Consider the following 18,084-nt stretch of genomic DNA (forward strand, 5'->3'; position numbering starts at 1 on the left):
CTTCCTACTCTCTGTCCCCTGGGGGAGGGAAGAGAGGAATAAACGCCACATCTCATTAAGCATTGATGAGCTCAGGCAGGCAGAGTGGGCCCACAGCCGAGGCAGGCAGGAGGCTGGGGAAGGCTGCAGGAAGGACTCCCCAGCTCACCAGGGAACATCTGTCCCAGAACTTGGAGGCCTGCGCAGGAAGTGAAATAAGGGGTTAACAACAGATGTGGGGGTAACAGCTGCTTTTATTAAAATGAAATCAGAAGGGCCACAGGGACAGGAAGCTGGGTAGATGTGGGGACAAGAGAGAGACAGTGGCTGAGACAAGACGGCAGATCTATGGAAACTGCCTGGAAGAGTCAGATCTAAGGTGCAAGAATCCTGAGGGTGAGAGAGAAAAGGGGAAGACTGCTTTTTGTACCGTATGAAGCTGAAGTAATGAGATCTTAAACATGAGTGATCCAAGGTGACTTTATATACAACGTATAAAAGATTGGCATGAATATTAGTTTGAACAGGGAAATGGGAACTCTTTCTCTGAGCTCAAAAAGAAAGAAAGCCATGATTAAGGCTGCACAGAGTACAGGGGTAGGAGAGAATAAATACCCTAGTGACCCGCATGTAAAACAGACTGTAAACAAGGGAATGCGATTTGAGGTTAACGGAGGGTCATCTTGCCTAGGCCGCCTTGGATGGCAACCGTGTCACAATGCCACATGGGCATTCACGAGCGCTGTCCACCCGGTGTGAGGGTGACGGGCTGGAGGGTGTGAGGCGTCACAGAGTGGCCTGGGCTTCAGCAGGGCAGGAACACACACAGCTGATGAAGTGGGAGTGGGGACAGGGACCCTCTGGCTTTGGGGTCTGCGAAGGGAAGGGAGGCAGCAGGAAATCAGGCCGCTGGGGCAGTGCTCACGGTATTGGGAGGGCAGCAGCAGACGCAAGAGCAATAGCTTTCTCAGGTCAAAGGGCAGGCCCTAGGTTCATTCCCTACCATCTGGCTGGAAAACCGTGGGGTTCTGGGACTTCAAAGCCACACAGCCAGACTCAGAGACAGGGTTCGCTTGAGCCAATTAGAGTCCCTGCCTGTGGCCAGGTAGACAAACTCCTCCCAGCTGGGGAAAGGGTGAGACTCCTCGAGCCCTGCCCAGTCCTGAGCTCTGGGTGTCTGCAGGGAAGTGGAGTAGTGCATTAGTGTTAAGAAAAGCATCCAGCGAGGTAAGAAAGGCTTGGGTAGCACCCACTGCCTCTGTCACTTCCGCAAGAATTTCTTGTTGAGGAGGAAGATGAGAAGGTTGACGTTGACCTTGGCCTTGTTGAAGAGTTTCATGACAGCCACACCCTCGTATTGGAGCTGCAGGAGGTCCTAGGAGGGAGGGAAGGGGCAGGGAAGCAAGTTTGAGGGTTTCTCACGGTGGCCCATACAGCTAGTCTATAAAACACTAACATCTTGGAGCCTTACACAGTCATCCAGTGGCACTGGCCACTGAAGTGGGCATTGAAACCCCCTTCACAGATGAGGAAACCGAGGCCAAGAGACAAGTACAGTGACTTGACCAAATGTCGATTCAAGCAGAGCCAGGGCTTGAAATCATTTAAAAGACAAAACAGCAGAGCAAAAAGATTTGGATTTAAAATCACTGCTTCCCTGAACACTGGCTTATGACTTAGGCCGGCTTCTTAACCTTTTAGTCTCAGAGCTTATAAAATAGGGATAATGCTTGAGAGTTTCGGAGAGGATTAAATGAGGTAATGTGTAAAGTCCCTGACATGTGATAGGGCTTCAAATGTTAATCCTGCTCTGACATCACCAGCCCACTCCACTCTCCTGATGCTTGGCAGTGGGGTCTGTGTCAGGGCACGGGGACAGAGAGGCCTGGGCTACACAGACCATCACCCTTCTCTTCAGGAATAGACGATACGGATTGGGTGGGGAACAGAGCTGATGTCATCCGCGGCCCAGGGAAGCCAGGCGAGGCTGCCATCTTTAGGCTAGCACCGAAAGCCCATCGGGTGTCCTGAGGGCTCATGGGAGTGTCCCCTCACCTGATAGTGAAGCTGAAATCGCTCCATGTCCACACCCAGGAACTTGGCATTTACTTCGAACTTTCCTGCCTCATCTCCAGGGGTGATGTCAAAGATCACATTTCTGAAGCTATCAAGAACAGGATTCAAAACAGGGACCCGCTGCGTCTTTCCAGGGCCACAGCCACACTCTTCCACCCACTGCTGCTCATCCCAGGCAGTGCTGTGAGTCACCCAGAGCCAGGCTTCCCCTCTATCACTCTCTTTCTCCTCCCACTTTTACCTCTGCTTACACCTCAGCTCTTCTCTCTGCCCAGCCCTAATCAACTGTTCTCTCCTCCAGGACCCTTTCCCAGCATCTTCTGCCTTGGGGTGTCTAGAACTGTGTCAGACCACACCCACTGCCCTTAACTCTGTCTGGAAATGTCGTGTCTTCCCCATTGTTCTAGCAGCTCCTTCAAGGCAGGGACCATGCATCTCTTTCCCTCCCACCTGGTGCCCAGCCCAGAGCCCCACCCCCAGGTCAGGACATGGGAGAGGTCTGACATTCTGCCCTCCAAAGACACATACTGAGAGGTGGGAAGATCTTCAATTTCCACCAAGACACCCTTCTCCAGGAGCTGGGCAGCAGTGTAATGGAGAGATGGCTGCTTCTTCCCTTTCCCAGAACTCCTGAGGAAGAAAAGGCCCCAGAGAATGCATCTAACAAACCCTTCAACACCAAAGACACTAGTTCTCTCTGTGGCTGGTAGGAAGGAAATTAGACCCCGAGGAAGACTTCTCACTGGTGGAAGACAAGAGGAGGGGGCTGCACTTGAACCCAAGACTTTGCGAGTGAAACTCAAAGACCAGAGTCAGGAAGGGACCATGCTGTTCTGGGGTGAGATGTCCCTATCAAAGCTGGGAAAGAGTGGGGCAAAGGTCGACATGGGCAGCAGGAGAGGTCACAGGTAAGCTTCAAAGTGTAGGAAGGGAGCACCTACTTGGAGCTGGGGGCCAGGTGGTCCAGGCAGGCCCGGATGTACTGGCTGTAGTAGTCGCCCTGCTCCTCATAAAAGGTGGCCTTAGTGCTCAGGGCCAGGAACGTGGCCTGGAGCTTCACCAGCTCTGCCTTCCGCCGCTGCCGGTGCCTGCGCTGGTTGCGGATGTCCTGGGGTTGGGGGCACCAGGGGAGGGGTGAGTTGACCCTTCCTGTCAGGAGAATCTCAGGGTCTGATTCAGGCCCGAGAACAACTCACTGTAAGGATCTTTAGGAAGAGCAGGAAGAGGAAGATTTCAAGGTTGTTTTCCCTAGGAGGAGGGCAATCTCAAGGACCCTATCCCAAACCCTTGAAGGACGTTTCCAGGGCCTCTCCCCCATTGAGGAGTAACTGTTCCACGGCTCCTTGTTTTTTAGTGAAAGAGAGTTTCAAGAATACTCCCTTCCCTGACGAATTTTGAGACCTTTCCTTCAAAAAGGACCCTTGGAGATCGCTTGGCCTTCCCCTGGCTGGTGACAATTTTGGGTAGGCACTCACCAGGGAGAGGCCTGCCCTTGAGGTGCCAGCACTATGGACATGCGTGCGCACACACACACACACGCACACACGCGCGCGCACACACACACACACACACACACACACACTCTCACTCCCTCTCTCTCTCTCTCTTTCTCGCCCTTCCGCTCCCTCCAGGCCCAGGCCGTTACCTTGGCCAGTTCGTCTACCAGCCCCTGGTAGCCGTCGCTGGCGCTGACCAAAGCCAGGCCCTCGAGTCGGCGCAGGTTCCGCAGGACACGCTGTTGCTTCTCTGCCAGCGGCAGGAGGGAGTGAGCTGTCAGCGAGCGGTGTCGTCGCAGCGACACTGGGGTCTGGGCTTCACAGGCCTGGCGTCGGCACATCAGCCGCTTGTGGGCTGCTTCCTGGGGGGCAGAGATGCTGAGGGGTCTAGCAGGCCCTACCATTCTGCCCCCAGGCCATGGTCCAGGGGGGAGGGGCGGGGTGAGGTGGCTTGTGAACATCAAAGTGTACAGCCTCGCAGATGCTGAAGGGCCTCGCGGGTCACCTGAGAGGAAGAGCGGCCAAGGGGGCCCCACTAGGAGTACAGCATAAAGGATTCTGGTAGACACTGGCTGCGACTCCCAACGACGGAGCTTTGTGATGGCTCCAGGGTATCTGGGCTTCTCTCCCTCCTTCTGTCCTGCGTTGTGGGACAGGCCTCTACTGGTTGTCCCCACCTGTTCTCTGGGAAGCCCCTGGCTGAGTCTGTACTCCAGCTGGCCCAACTTGCCCCTGGCTACCCACCACTCAGCACCTTCTCCTGCCTCCAGGCCCTCAAGCAGCCCACTCCCTACGCTGAGCACCGGCCCTTCGGTGCTCTTCAAGGGAGCCTGCCCAGACTGCCTCTCTGCACCCCCAGCAACTCCTAGCACTGACAGCAGGGGCTGGGGTCCCTGCAGGGCTCGCTCTTATTTCAATGGGGAGTAGGGAGGGAGGTGGAGTCTTGGCACTCTGCAGCCTGAGGGTCTCTGGGGGTCAAGGGCAGAGGCCTCGGCCCCCCAGAGCTCACATTACTGGTGAGCACAGCTGTCTTCCCGGGAAAGGCATCAGCCATGCTGGTGGGGGGTGAACGAGACAGTACCTGTGGGCCAGCCTGCCGCTCACCTGCTCTCTGGAGGCCGAGAGGGACAGGATCTCCTTGAGGGAATCCCCAGAGTGGAACTGCATGATTTCAGCCAGCATCTGCTTGGTGCTGCAGGAGGGGAGCGAGGGGGGAGAGGTGAGGGACAGGGGGAGGGTCTGGACATGGGGCTGGTTAGGGAGCTGAGAGTAAGTGGACCTTGCCCCGCATCACGGCTGCCAGGGATGCTTGGGTGGTAAGGAGAGAGGGTGCGATGGGGGTAGGTGTTGTGAGGAGAACATAACCAGGAGGAAGACCCAGGAGGTGGGGTGATGGGTCTGTGATACAGAACTACCATGGTTCCGAACACACTGTGCTCTCTTACACCTCTGTGTCCTCTGCCTACAATGCCTCCCACAAATGCTCTTCCTTTGAGTCCTTTGGCTGAAGGACACACTTCCTCCTCTGTGAGACCTTTTCTACCTAGGTGTCCCTCTGAGCACTCATGCACCTGACACCCACCTCCCTCTTGGTGGCTCTCTGATGTGTACTCACCCCTAGCCTCGCCCCACTGTAAGGGCTTTGATGGCAGGACAGAGCTGAACACCCTGCTCACTGGTTTACCAGGTGAATGGGTGAGCAGAGGGACTGCCTTGCTGGCAGGGGGATCAAAGTGGCGACCTGGCTCCTCTTCTGCCTGGATGACCAGCCCAGCCCTGCTGGGGGTCCTCCCTCACTTTTGCAGAACTGGGGTTGAAAAGCTCCATGCCCATCTCCTGACCATCACTCGTAAGGACAGGGAATTAGAACACGAGTTCCCCCACCGACCGGCTGTGGGACTATAGGCAAGTCACTTAACCCAAGTTTCTTTCTTCCACTGGAAGGCAGGGAAACCATCATCTACCTCACCATTTGTCCCTTAGGTTAAATGATGTGTAAGAAAGCATTTGGTAAACAGCACAATATGCGAACAACCGTGTTGCCAATGTCCTAACTATTCCTTTGCCTTCAGCCACAAGACAGCGCAAAAAGCTGAGGCCCCCAGAAGGGAAACAGCTGAGACTGCAGCAAGGGGAAGGCCAATTCGGCTTCAGGGAGAACTTTGTGAAGGATAAGAGAGCCCAGGAAGAAGGTGGGATGGCCACTCCACAGTAGCCATCTTACTGGCCTGGGGAGGCTCAGGGGGCCGAGGCTGCTCTCCCACCTCAGAAGCAGGCTCCGGGCATTGGTGTTGTCAGCATCTGTCTCTAGCCCTTCAAACTTGTTGGTCAGTGTCAGGGACACTTCTAGCTTGCTCAGATCCACGTTCCCGTCCGCAGCTACGTTCTCCCCTGAGGCAGGTGAGGAAGGAGAGAGACTAGCACACTTACGCACAGATGGGGCCATGGTAAATAAATACATTGCTCCATGAGCCCCGCTTCCAGGAAGCTTTCCCACACTGCTCTGTGGCACCACCCTGTACCCTCAGCCCTGAGCACCAGCGGAAGGGCTGTTACCCACAGAGCTCACCCTTGCATTACTGGGGCTGTGCCTCCCCAAGCCTGGAGCTCCTGGCTGTCTCCCATCTGTCACCACCTCCACCCTGCCCTTCCACGCCTGTAAGCCAGCTTCCTTTCATTCCACAGCTCCTGAAATCCCCCCTCATCAGAGACACGTTTTAAGACCCAAGACAGGCCCTATGCCTCCATGGCTCTCTCGCATGATTGAACTGGCCATTTACATGACGGTACGGGGTCCCCTACTGTCTGTCCACCTTCTCCATATCAGTCTGTCCATCCCAGGACCAGAGGGAGAGAGGGAGAGCGTGTAACCAGCTTCCTGGCACACGTCCCCGACTGAACAAAAACTCGAGGGGGCACGTTCCCACGCCCTGCTCACCTGACTGCCCGCCCCCGCCGCCCGCCCCAGCTGTCAAGGATGGCACGTACCGATGAGGTCAGAGACGGTGGGCAGCTCCCCAAGGTCCTCCAGGAGCTCGTGCAGGGGGTCGCGGTGATCAGGGGCGATCCAGTCCTGGTGTTCTAGCAACAGCTATAGGATGGAGGGAGAAAAAGAGATGCAGAGTTTGAACCAGGCCTTCCAGGGCCAGCCCACCTACCCAGCGCCCCCAGGTTGCCGCCTCTCACCCTGTGCGTGTTGACCAGCTCCCCCACGGTGATGTACACCACAGGTTTGGCCACAGCCACCATGTCTGAGTACTCATCCATCGCAAAGCGCTCTTCTGGCTCTGGCACGTGGCAGGCTCGGCAGATGAACCTCCTACCTCCAGAGGAAGATCATGTGAGAGGGTGGGGCGGGCCGGCACCCGCCACATTTCTGTTCCCATCAGCCTTCCGCCGGCCCTCTCCAGTGACCGCTCAAGCCAACTGTGACTCTCCAGTCTCGACTCCGGCCCTTCTGTGCTGCTCTACCTTCTCTGCTGGTGGTCCCCTCAAGCCAACTTCCTTCAACAGTCCTCTTTTCTCTCCACTGGGGAGCCCTTCCAACAATCTATCCTCCAACCCACTAACTATACTCTTCACCTCTATGCCTCTCCTCCTCATGGAGTTGAGAGGGGAAGTGGTACGTGAAAGAAGATGGGAAAAGGAGGAGGGGACAGGAGGAATAGGATGCCAGGACCCAAGACCTGAACTTGAGGTGTGTCTCCTCCAGATAGTCGTTCAAGACCCGCAGGTGCTGGTTCTCCCTGGAGAAGGCCTTGCCAGCGGCAGCATGCTGCAGGAGTTGAGCCACAGCCCCCAGGGCGTGGCGCTGGGGGGTGGCCAGGGCGCCGCCTGCTGCCATGGCCACAATGTCGAAGGCGTCGGGGGCCACTACAGCCGGGTTCAGGAAGCGGTAGTACAGGAGGTTCCCTACGACCTGCGGGCACAGGATCGTAGAAGCACCTGGGGTCCGCCTCCACGGCCCCAGCCCCGCTCTCCCAGCTCACCTGGCTGGAAGGACCACCTGCGTCAACCCCGTTATGGTACAGAAGAGTAAACAGACCCAGAGCAGGCCGGGAACTTGCTCAAGGTCACTTGAGCAATAGCTGGGACCGGAACCCAGATCTGACAAGTCCAGGGTTGGCCACTGTTAACTCATGTCCTGGGTGTCTTTCCTTCTGCTACCTGAGCCCTGCTGGTGAGCCAGGCTCGACTGACAGGGTGGAGAATATTTTCCTTCTTGGATTTTTACAGCATAGGGTTTTCTGTCCTTTTGTGTCAGTCTGGTGGTTCACAGGCACCATCGGGGCAAAGGAGAGCGCAAGAGGTGGGGGATGGGAGACAACACTTGCCTTATAGACCTCATTCTCTGTGGCGTCGGGGAACTTCTCTGCCAGAGTTGTCTTCAGAACCTTGGCCACATATCGCATCCCATACCTGGGGGCAAGGCAATAGGTGCGCTATGGCCCTACCCACCCACCCCAGAGTGTGGGCCTGAGTGCCTGCTTCTCCTTCCCCGGGCTCAGCCACCCAAGAGCTGAGCTCAAGCACTGGCCCTCCCCTATCCACAGCCAGCTCCCTGCTGCCTTCCTCCAAACATCTCTGGGCCTTGTCCCTCCCTCCTGCCATTATGTCAGCACCAAGGACCAGGGCCCAGTCAGCCACTAAGCTCTCACGCAGCCTCCAACCTGGCCTGAGAGCCTCTTCTTTGGTCCCCCTTAGTCTCCCCTGGGAAACACCCCAGATCCCAATATTCATCCCGCACTCCCCACAGAGGGACCTTTAGCCTGTACCTTAGGTGTCTGACACCCACAGCCAGAATCCCATCCCAGGACAGCCTGGGAGGCTCTGAGGCTGCTATCACAGAGCATCTGTGAAGGGCCTGGTCAGGGCTAGAGGCAGGGGCCGAGGAGCACAATGAACTGGAGTAGAAGCATCCAGTCCTGATTCCACCACTAACCAGAGATGTCAGCTTAGGCTGTTGTGCTCCACTTATAAGTTTGTTCCCTCATCTGGAAAATGGGAATGTTCATTCTTGCCCTCTCTATCTTGCCCTCATGGGGTTTTTATGAGGATCAAGTGAAACTACATCTGTGAAAGTAACGGTAGTGCTATTCGAACATGCTAGACTTAATTATTATTCCTACTATGGGTGTGCCACCTACAAATTTAATTAAATACCTTTAAAAGCGATTTCCACCTCCTAGGGTGTCAGGGACAGAAGTTTACAGCTCACTGTGTACCTTCCTTTATTAGTCCTAGGACAACCTTTTCTGAATCCTAATTTTAAATCCTTAATCCAGTCCTCCAGGTTTGGAAAGCAGGGTACTGAACTCTGTGGGCTCCCCTCTGCAGCATCCCCACCTTGCCCCGTGCACTACTGAGCACCAGAAAGGCTGGCTGGCTGAGTGATGATCTAGATGAGGCCCACCTTCTCACCGTTTTCAATCATCTGTTTTCCAAACAATAATTATTGACTAAATTTTAAGAAAGGAAAGGACCTTTATCAAGTGTATACTGGTTTGAAGTTTTCTTATTTTTGACTTTGTGGACTGAAGAGTTTTATATTGTCCACCACTTACACTCAGACAATAATATGTCCCCATAATCACTTGAGGTTCCCTTCTCTGGTCCAGTGATGTCCTGACTGCCCACACAGACCTGCGTGCTGTATTCCAGCGCAAGTCTCTAGCCGGGGCTTTGGGCATTCTCCACCCATCTCCTGAAGCCCTTGAGCACCTCGAGACCAGTTTCCCTTCCTGCTTCCATCCTTCAGTATTGCTCTGCTCTCCCCATCATGGCCTGGCCCTCTTGAGATCCTGTGCCTAGGCTGGTGTGCGGCTGTTGCACATACGGAATTTGGTCCGCAGATGAGATGATGGCTGCAAGGAACTTATCGGTCATGGCAAGGAGGTTGCGGAGGGAGATGTCCAGTCGTCTCTGGACCTCGGGGTGGCTCAAGGCCTGCTCTGGGGTGATGTCATAGGGGAGGTGGCTATGGGCAGAGAGAGACAAGTTATCAGCCAGAAGCCCCTCCCATGGCCTCCCCTCCCTAAGGCTCTACCCCCTAAATTCATCTAACAACAAGATCTCATACATACACGCTGAGGGCAGCCCAGCATATGCTTAAGGGGATTAGGCCAGAATAAGAGAAAGGACTCGGAGAGGACTAGACTGATGTGGGTGGAAGAAGAAAGAGATGGAGCACCCAGGGGGAGGTGGAAGAGTGTAGGAGGAAATGGAGGACCTGGAGTCTGTGGAAAGATCCTAAGGGGAACCAGAGGGCCACCCTGCATATCTTTGGTAGTTGCGGTGGTGGGGAAGGCTGGGCCACCCCCAAACTATACGCCCGCGTGCCACCCAGAGAAGCCACCAGCACTGCCTACTCTCCTTAGCGGCTCCATTTCCCTAGTACCTATGCACCTGAGTTAATGCCTCCAATCTATAAGGCCAACTTATTTCTCCCCCATCTCATTTGCCTATTCATCTATAAATTTGAATATTCAACTATACCCCTATCAATAAGGAGTCCATATCCCAACTCCCAGTAAATCTGACCTATCATTTGCAAGCACTGACATGGCAATTAAACACATTTGCACATTCATCTGTGCTCATTCTATGTTAAGCACACCAGGTCTGGTGTCATTTACAGCAGTTCCATGTTAATTACCAGAGGGGGTCTAAAGGCTACCATATTTCATCCTATAGGGCTGGTGTCATATTTGCATAAATCAGCATGCTCATTTATATGCCACCTTCAAAGCACGCTCAAACTTCCCCAGTGAGGCCCAAGACTGAGCTGATCAGAGAGCTCTCCTTCTGCCCGTCGGCTCACCTGCGCTGCCCTGTCTGGGCCTCGGTCTGGTTGATCCAGCTCTTGTAGAGGTGGACAGGGTCTGTGTGGATGCTGAGCGTCTTGTCCTCCAGCACATCCTGGATCACCTTTCCCAGGATCTCCCGCAGGGCACTTTGCCCCCGCCCGTTACGATAGAATCTCACCACCAGCCTCACCACCGTTGGGTTGCCTGTCACCATGTCCTGGGGCTGCTCCACCTTCGACCTATGGGTCAAGAGGCAATTGAAGCTGGTCTCCTGCCTCTGTGTAAAATAGCTGCTTTTCCTTTTGAGATTTTTGGCTCTTTAAAGCCTGCTCTGTTATCCCTCCTGTTAAGGAATGTCTTGTTATCTCTGTCTCGGCCTTTGTGCTAACATGTCAGCGCATGTCCTCCCTGCATGCTGTCCCAGGAGATGGCTTGTCTCCATAGGAGACAGAGAAAAGAGGTCTTCTGATTCCATTTCTACCTTCAAACCTCAATAAATTGTCACCTTGTGAAGGAGCTAATAGTGGCATCTCTTCACCCATTCTCTTCCCATTCCTTTGCATCTGGAAAACCTACTTGATTTCCTCCTGGAGCGCTGTCTTGAACAGCTGGAGCAGGAGATAGGCCTCTCGGCGGTTGGAGGCATAGTTGTATAGACTGAAAATCACTGATTCCATGAACTTGGTGGTTTTGTTCTGCGGCATCTGAAAGATCAGCTTGGCCAGGTAGATGGGTTGAGTCTGTACGCAATGGGGGAGATAAGAATAGCTGATAACGCACCTTGAGGACTAGTGATCAGATAAAGAAAGGTTTTGCTGATTGGAACTTGGAATAGAGAACACTGTCACACTTTCTGGGGGGTACTGGGAACATTCCAGACAAATGAACAGAGGTAGTTTCCTTCCCTGGGTACAAGGCATTAGGACTGTGGGAAAGAACACCTTACTTGCAGGTAAAGGCACAGACATGAAGGCCTCAAGGTCCCAGACCCTCAGGAGATAGTGGAGATATCTCCTTCCAAAGTCCTCTGCTCACCTGGAGCAGGTAGAAGAGGTGTTGGTAAGCTTCTAGTTTCTGCCGTTTCTCTTTGCTCAGCGACTTTAATCCCTTCTGCTTGTCCAGAACCATCATATCTGACAGCTGTTCCTTATTCTTCTTGGTCAGCTTCTTGCAGTGGGAGACCACTTCCTGCAGGGACGGGGGAGCGGGTGATACCACCGACCCAGGCCAGCACAGAGCACAGAACATATGGTCTAGAATCAGTGCCTCGAAGAGCCAGGGCTTTCTGCTGTTCAAGGTATTCAAGGAATGAGCCAAGGGAGATAAACAGTTCTAGGGTGAGAAAGGGCCTCCTACTGCCCCGAGACTCCATCTGGCACCTCTGCTGTCACAGGGTGAGTCCCCAGAGAGAAGTGGGTTACCAGACTGAGGCACCATGTCTATTCGTTTCTGCTATTATTTCTTATTAGACTGTTGTACAGATTTGAGGTGGAGATATCACTATATCACTTCCACCCCGTCACTGCATATTTGTATGGTAATTTACAGTTTAAGGAGCTTTCATATCTATTTTTACATTTGGCCTGGTGAGGTAGGCACTCTCATTATTCCCACTTTACTAATGAGGAAACAGACCTAGAGGTTAAAAGACCAGCCCGCAGTCCCATCGCTAGGAATCAGCAGAGCCAGCCATTCCAATTTTATGTCCGGTGTTCTTCCTGCTATACCATGTGCCCCAACAAATTACTAGAAGGGCAGAGGACCACTGCATTGAGCCACATGATAAAATCCAGACATTTAAAAAATATTTGGAAAAAAAAAAAAAAAAAAATATTTGACCAGCAACCAGAGAATGGCCAGCATCACCTCTCCAGAGGCAGCTAGATTTGGGAGAAGGGTGGGCCAGTGGGCCCCTCACCTGCAGGGTGATCCGATTCTTCACCAGCAGGCCAATCTTGATGTCCATGAGATTGAGGTCCTGCTCCAGCTGCTGATTGGACCGGATCTTCCTGACCACCTCTTCCTGGAGCTTCAGCAGCTCTGCCTCAGCCAGGAAGTCCTGGTGGCTTTGATTCAAGAGATGGGCGAATCTGCATACCACGCTGAGAGGGGGATGGGGCACGTGGACTGGCAGGAGGGGCAGAGGCGCCAGGATTAGACATGCCTTCACTAGAGGCTTCCTCTCCAGCCCCCTTCCCCAGTAACCCCTCCCTCAGTGTCCATTCTGCTTGAGGCTAGCAGGTCCCCAACCCCAGCCCTCTTCTAATTAGTTCTGCCTGCAGTTGGAGGGCAGTGGGCAGCCTCCCAGCCAGTCCTGTCCCCGAGCTCCTTATCTTATAACTAGGGATGACACAAGAGCTGTCCTTCCCCTGCCTGGATTCACGCCCAACCTGGGCCTATCTCGGTGACCTCCCACACCAAAGTCAGAGCCCTAGCATCCTCTGATGATCCGTTTAGGCTCCCCTATTCTGATTCACTCCCCACTCCTGCTGGGCCAACTTACTCATCCTTCATTCCAAGTTCACTTCCACCTATCAGCCTCCACTCAGCCCTGCCTGACCCTCACACAACCCTCCTCTGTCAGGAGTGTCTGCGTCAGGGGAGCACAGATAGAAGGAATGTTCAATGGGTTTTATAATATAGGGAGGTCAGAGTTAGATGGATTCTCCTTGAATCTCTTTTGGAATATTTGAGCAAAGAGAAGCCTGTGAGCTAAGCTACAGGGAATAACAACAAAATATCAACTAAGACATATAATGTTCACTATGGAACAGAAACTGTTCTAAGTGCTTTAACATACTTAAAACAACCCTGTGAGGTCAGCACACTGTAACTTACTGAGGAAATCACTCCGGCACAGAAAGGGTAAGTAACTTGCCCTAGGTTACACAGCTAGTAAGAAATGAAGGAGTCAGATTTGGAGGATAAACAAAACCAGGCCTGGTCCTTAAAGGCAGTCCAGTAAGGGAAGCAGACAAATAAACCACAATTCACTACAGTGTGGTTAGTGCTCTGAGAGGGGCAAGCATGGGGACCTTTGGGAAAGTGAAAGCGGGCCACCAAAGGCTACCTGCGGAGTGAAGAAAGGCTTCCGGGAGGAGGTGAGACCCAACCTGATGTCTGTGAAAAGGAGGTGAGAGGGAGTGCACTTGGCTGTTTTAGGAAGTGCTAGAAGTCCATAATGCCTGTAACACAGTGTGGAGGGTGCAGGTGCTGAGGGACAGGGCTGGAGGTCAGTGAGGTCAGAGGTGCAGGGAGAGGTTGGATCAGAGAGTTTTGGAAGCTGTGTTTAGGAGACTGGACTTTATCCCCAGGGCAATGGGGTGTCCCTGACAGGTTTCAAGAAGGAGAGTGACAAGATCACGAGGTTTAATTTATCACGCTGGCTACTGTGTGGAAGACAGATCTTTGAGGAGTGAAGAATGGATAAACCAATGGAAGACAGCTGATGGCATCTTGGATTCAACGAGATATAGCACCTTAACTCACTTAATCCTCACAACAACCATACCTGATCATTATCTCCATTTTACAAAGGAGAAAATGGAGGCAATAAAGAAGTTTAGTAACTTGCCTAGGGCCACACGGCTAGTAAGTGGCAGTGCCCTGAGTGGAGCTGGGGCTAATGAAATTGGGAGACAGACCTGGGAAAAACAAGTTCTTCCAGAAAAACTATAAACTAAAGAGAAGAAAAAGAGATCAAGGATGGTCAGGGTAGTGGTATTAATGCAACAGCAAGAGAAAAAACAGAAAGGGCCAGGCTGGGGAGAGGTAAGGAGGGAAAAGCAGCTAGCTGCCCGGAAGCAGATGGACCGAGTGTCTGTGGCTAGATAGGGGCAGATGGTACCCCTGCCGGCAGGACAGGGTGGGAAGATGGACTAAGGAGGTAAGGGAGATGATTCCTGAACAGTGTACTCAACCTTGAAGCCCACAGGTGTGGCCTCAGGCCCAGGAAGAAAAGGGGCCTACCTCTTCGGAAACCCACGGGCTGGAGGCAAACCTGGAGATAGACCACTAGTCCACTTCACCGAAAGGAGGGGGACCTCCAAGGCTGGGTTTCTGGGCTTTAAGAACAGGAGCCAAGAGCAGCCTAGAAGGACCTCTTTAAGGCTTTAGATGTATGCCCAACTACTGGGAACCATGGGGCACGAAGATGGAGCTCCCTCAAGAGCTCCTCCTCAAGTTTCCTAGCACTGCAGAGAGGACCCCAGGTACCTCGCCTGGCTTCCTGTGTGTTGGGCCACAGAGGGCGGGAAGTGGAGGAATCATGGGTCAGGGAAGAGGGCAAAGTTGGGGAAGGCTGGAACTCTAGGGAGAAGAGAAAGGTCCTTTTCTTTCTTTCTTTTTTTTGCTTGTGTGGTAGCAACAGGAAGATAATCTAAGACTGGTACAGAGGTACAGACAGAACCTTGTTAGAGGGGCTTTTCCTGTGGTGAGGCTATCTCTTACTGGGGTGGGGCAGGGGGCGTTTGTTACCACCTCTGTTCCACATTCCTGCACAGACAACTTGTACCTTCCCCTTACCCGCTATGTGGCCCCAGGAGGGATATCTGGACCTCCCTTTCTATCCCTCCCATCAAACCAGGGTATCTGCAAAGGCAGGAGCACATCTCCTCATTCCTCCACCCACCCTGGGTCCTGAGGCATGCTCAAGGTTGGGAACATCAGCTGTTAGTGAGAGAAAAAGGCTTAAGAAGGCCAGACAACTTTTCTAAGGTCCCAGTTTGTGAGCTGTGGGGTCGTGTGACTTTCTACCTTGCTAACTGCTGAAAGCCAGGAAACTCGCAAAGACAGACACTTGCACAGACAGAGGAGGGAACCCAGGCAGTTTACCTAACATCCTGTAGTCATCCCGGGCTTTCCTGGCTCGGAAAAATGCCTGGATCTTCACGATGGAGTTAACCTGCCAGGAACACAGATGGGAAAAGGGTTGCCGGCTGCCTGTGCTCTGGTCTCATGGATAAAGGTTGGATATGGGGACGGGGGAGTGGGATGACACTCACATTCTTCTGGAAGTAGCCCAGACGCCTCCGGTATCGCCTCCGAGCTGCCCACATCCGGGCCCAAGCCTGGATCTGGGGGCAGAGACACACTGCCTCAGAGCTCCAGGGTCAGGGGCCACTCTCCAGGCCAATCCAGCCATCTCTAGAGGTCATAGGTGAGGGGACTAAAAACTGTTCTCAGAGAGTCCTTCAAGAAAGACAGGAACCCACCCAAATCATGATAGCTACCTTGATTATAGCATTCGTGTTTGCTTTTAAATACTGCAACCGTTCCAGGTAAATCTTCCGCTGTCTGTAACCCCGCCAATGAGCCTGAGATCAGAAGGGAAAAAGCGGTAACCACAGCTGGTCCCTGTTGGCCTGAGAAGCCTGTGGGAAAAGCCTCATCCTGGGATCTCCAGGGAAGGGGCAGGGGGTGGGGGGGGAGGCAGGAAAGTAGAGGGGGAAGGAAGGGGAAACTGGCCCTGTTCTCAAAGAACTTCCAACTTCATGGGGAAGACCAAATGTCTGCATGTAGCCAATCATACCCTCTGCCACACTCCCTGGTCCCCCCCACCCCCCACTCACGCTTGCACCATGCAATCAAACATACACACTCATGCTAAGCAACACCTCCTCATAGAAAGAACTGTTAAGATACAAGCGTAAAAGATATTAATAAAGCATACATCTACTCACCAACTTCACCACAGCATGTACCATAACCCCCCCAACATACTCATCCACCCACATAAAGACTACCCACACTCTGTCACACACTCCATGGTCTGGAGAGGCACATGGTGGCACAGGTGGAAAGTGTATGCAGGCACAGAGCTGTGTGCCCACCATCTCTGCCAATGGCCATCTGGGCAGCAGGTCATTCATGCTCTCATAACTCACCCTTCTCTTTACAACTCTACCATTCAGCTCTGAATTCCAGCTCTCAGCAAATCTTCCCTCTAAGGCCCCCAGTAATTCAGCTGTCAGGCTGATGCCCCTCCCCACTGCTAGTCTGCTGCAAAGGGTCTATATGACCATCTCCTCCATAAATCACATCCCCTTTGGTCCCTAAGACACAAATCTCATGGCTCCCTTCTGTTTTGGTCTCCTTCCTAGGAGCCTCTTCCCTTTCACCCCAAGCTTGTGTGAGATTAATTTTCCTCAAGTACCACTTAGACCATGTTTCTTCCAGCCCCCAAATTTCCAGAAGTTCTCAACCATCTGACCCCACACTCCTATCTGTCTACTGATCCCTACTTCCTTAAGGATTTTAACCACCTCAGACATTTCACTTTCTTCTAAACATGCCTTATGATCTTCTGCCCCTGAAGCTTTGTCTGTGCCCACCCTCACCCCAGCCCTGTCTCCACCCACTGAAATCCTGTCTTTTAGGGAACACATTAAACATCTCCTGAGAGCTCAGGCCCTGGAGAACTCTCTGCTGCTGACACTGCCATGGCTTGGTGCGTTAAGAGCAACCCCTTGCAGACAACTGGCCCTCCCAGCCCCTTCTAAAGCCAGCTCTCTTGGCCAGGCTTTCCCCTAAGACTTACACTGTCCTTCTGTTGGGAAAGGATATAAAAGAGACAGCTTGGCCCCATGATACCAGCTGTCCATCTTGGAGCCTAGAGGCCAGGAAGCCCCAAGTCTGTGCGTTTCCTCAGCACTCTTTCCCCTCCTACTCCAGGTACTGCCTGACATATTGTCAGTTGCTGTGGGGAAAGGCAGAGGGGTCTCCTCTCTGCTCTTACCACCTACCCACCCCCACCTGGCTGCTCCTTAAAGAGAAGGCCTCCAAGCCTGGATTGGTCAGAATTCAGGACCCTGACTGGGGTCCTGGCCAGGGTCAGACCTCTCAGGAGAGATTACAGCCTCAGCACACCCAAGCTGCTTCGTTTCTGAGTCTCACACCTGCTAGCTGGAGAGCAGGTAGCCTGGGGCTCTGGGCCCCCTCTCCCTTTCTCTGTCTCCCAGGACCCAGACCAGAGCTGGCACACATCCGGGCTCAGTAGCAAACTCGCCTTCGGACGTTGTGCCCTCTCCCACTGCTGGTGTGGCTCTTCTGCTCCTTAGAGTTGCTGTGAGATGCCAGGCTGTGCTCAGGAGGGAGGAATTCCTATGATTTAGACCACTAAATGCTGATTATTAAGGTTCTGTTTTGAATTCTGGGACCAACGCCCCGAAATGTACATCTCGTAATGGCTCCCACCAATAGAGGATGTACTGCACTAAGTGCTACATGTAATTTTCCTACTTTACCCTCACAATCAACATGAGGCGAGTACCACCGTTATGGATGAGGAAACTGAGTGCTGAAGAGGCTTAAGTAAGGTGCCCAGACGTAGTAGGACCAAGAGGCAAACTGTAGCCTCTGACTCCAAAGCCTGAGTTCTCAGTGACCACCACATGTCCCAGATCATAATCAAGGGCCACTGGCCAGTCTCAGTCTGTGCTTCTGTCTCCCTTGGGGTTCTCTGGTATTATCTCTGCGTCCCTACTATCACAATATCTCACATCCACTGTATTCCAGTTCCTGCGATGGGAGAGATGTGATCACTCACCTGTGTCTCTCACACCCATCTCTCGCCCTTGCCCAGTGCCAAGTGGCATCCTTCGCAGATACTGGGCATTTGGAGGTGTTCATTAAATAAAGTCTCTCTTACACTGCCAACATTGCCACGAGGCCCTCCAGGTCACATCTGCCTGAGGAGGTCTCTGTTTGCTCAGCTCCCACTGTTCCTG

The 18,084-nt window shown here is 53.2% G+C and overlaps 1 protein-coding gene across 5 annotated transcripts in view; it reads right to left on the bottom strand.

The window, feature by feature from the left end:
• Positions 1-215: 215 nt before the first annotated feature.
• Positions 216-18,084, bottom strand: part of IQGAP3 (IQ motif containing GTPase activating protein 3) — a 40,421-nt gene continuing 22,552 nt past the window's right edge. For all 5 annotated transcript variants that reach the window (XM_027094961.1, XM_027094960.1, XM_027094959.1 and 2 more), the window contains 19 exons: positions 15,589-15,672; positions 15,361-15,432; positions 15,191-15,260; positions 12,276-12,484; positions 11,393-11,545; positions 10,934-11,097; positions 10,372-10,596; positions 9,388-9,528; positions 7,886-7,970; positions 7,238-7,470; positions 6,738-6,870; positions 6,540-6,642; positions 5,816-5,942; positions 4,656-4,743; positions 3,701-3,913; positions 2,997-3,163; positions 2,584-2,685; positions 2,035-2,143; positions 216-1,354 (listed from right to left, as the gene is read on the bottom strand). In XM_027094961.1, coding sequence (XP_026950762.1) covers positions 1,241-1,354; positions 2,035-2,143; positions 2,584-2,685; positions 2,997-3,163; positions 3,701-3,913; positions 4,656-4,743; positions 5,816-5,942; positions 6,540-6,642; positions 6,738-6,870; positions 7,238-7,470; positions 7,886-7,970; positions 9,388-9,528; positions 10,372-10,596; positions 10,934-11,097; positions 11,393-11,545; positions 12,276-12,484; positions 15,191-15,260; positions 15,361-15,432; positions 15,589-15,672 — 2,592 coding nt within the window. In that variant the 3' untranslated portion in view covers positions 216-1,240. The remainder of the gene's footprint in view (positions 1,355-2,034; positions 2,144-2,583; positions 2,686-2,996; positions 3,164-3,700; positions 3,914-4,655; positions 4,744-5,815; positions 5,943-6,539; positions 6,643-6,737; positions 6,871-7,237; positions 7,471-7,885; positions 7,971-9,387; positions 9,529-10,371; positions 10,597-10,933; positions 11,098-11,392; positions 11,546-12,275; positions 12,485-15,190; positions 15,261-15,360; positions 15,433-15,588; positions 15,673-18,084) is intronic.

Source organism: Aethalodelphis obliquidens, unplaced genomic scaffold, assembly GCF_003676395.1.
Source record: "Aethalodelphis obliquidens isolate GAN/ISIS:26980383/991018 unplaced genomic scaffold, ASM367639v1 scaffold90, whole genome shotgun sequence".
NCBI classification, from domain to species: domain Eukaryota; kingdom Metazoa; phylum Chordata; class Mammalia; order Artiodactyla; family Delphinidae; genus Aethalodelphis; species Aethalodelphis obliquidens.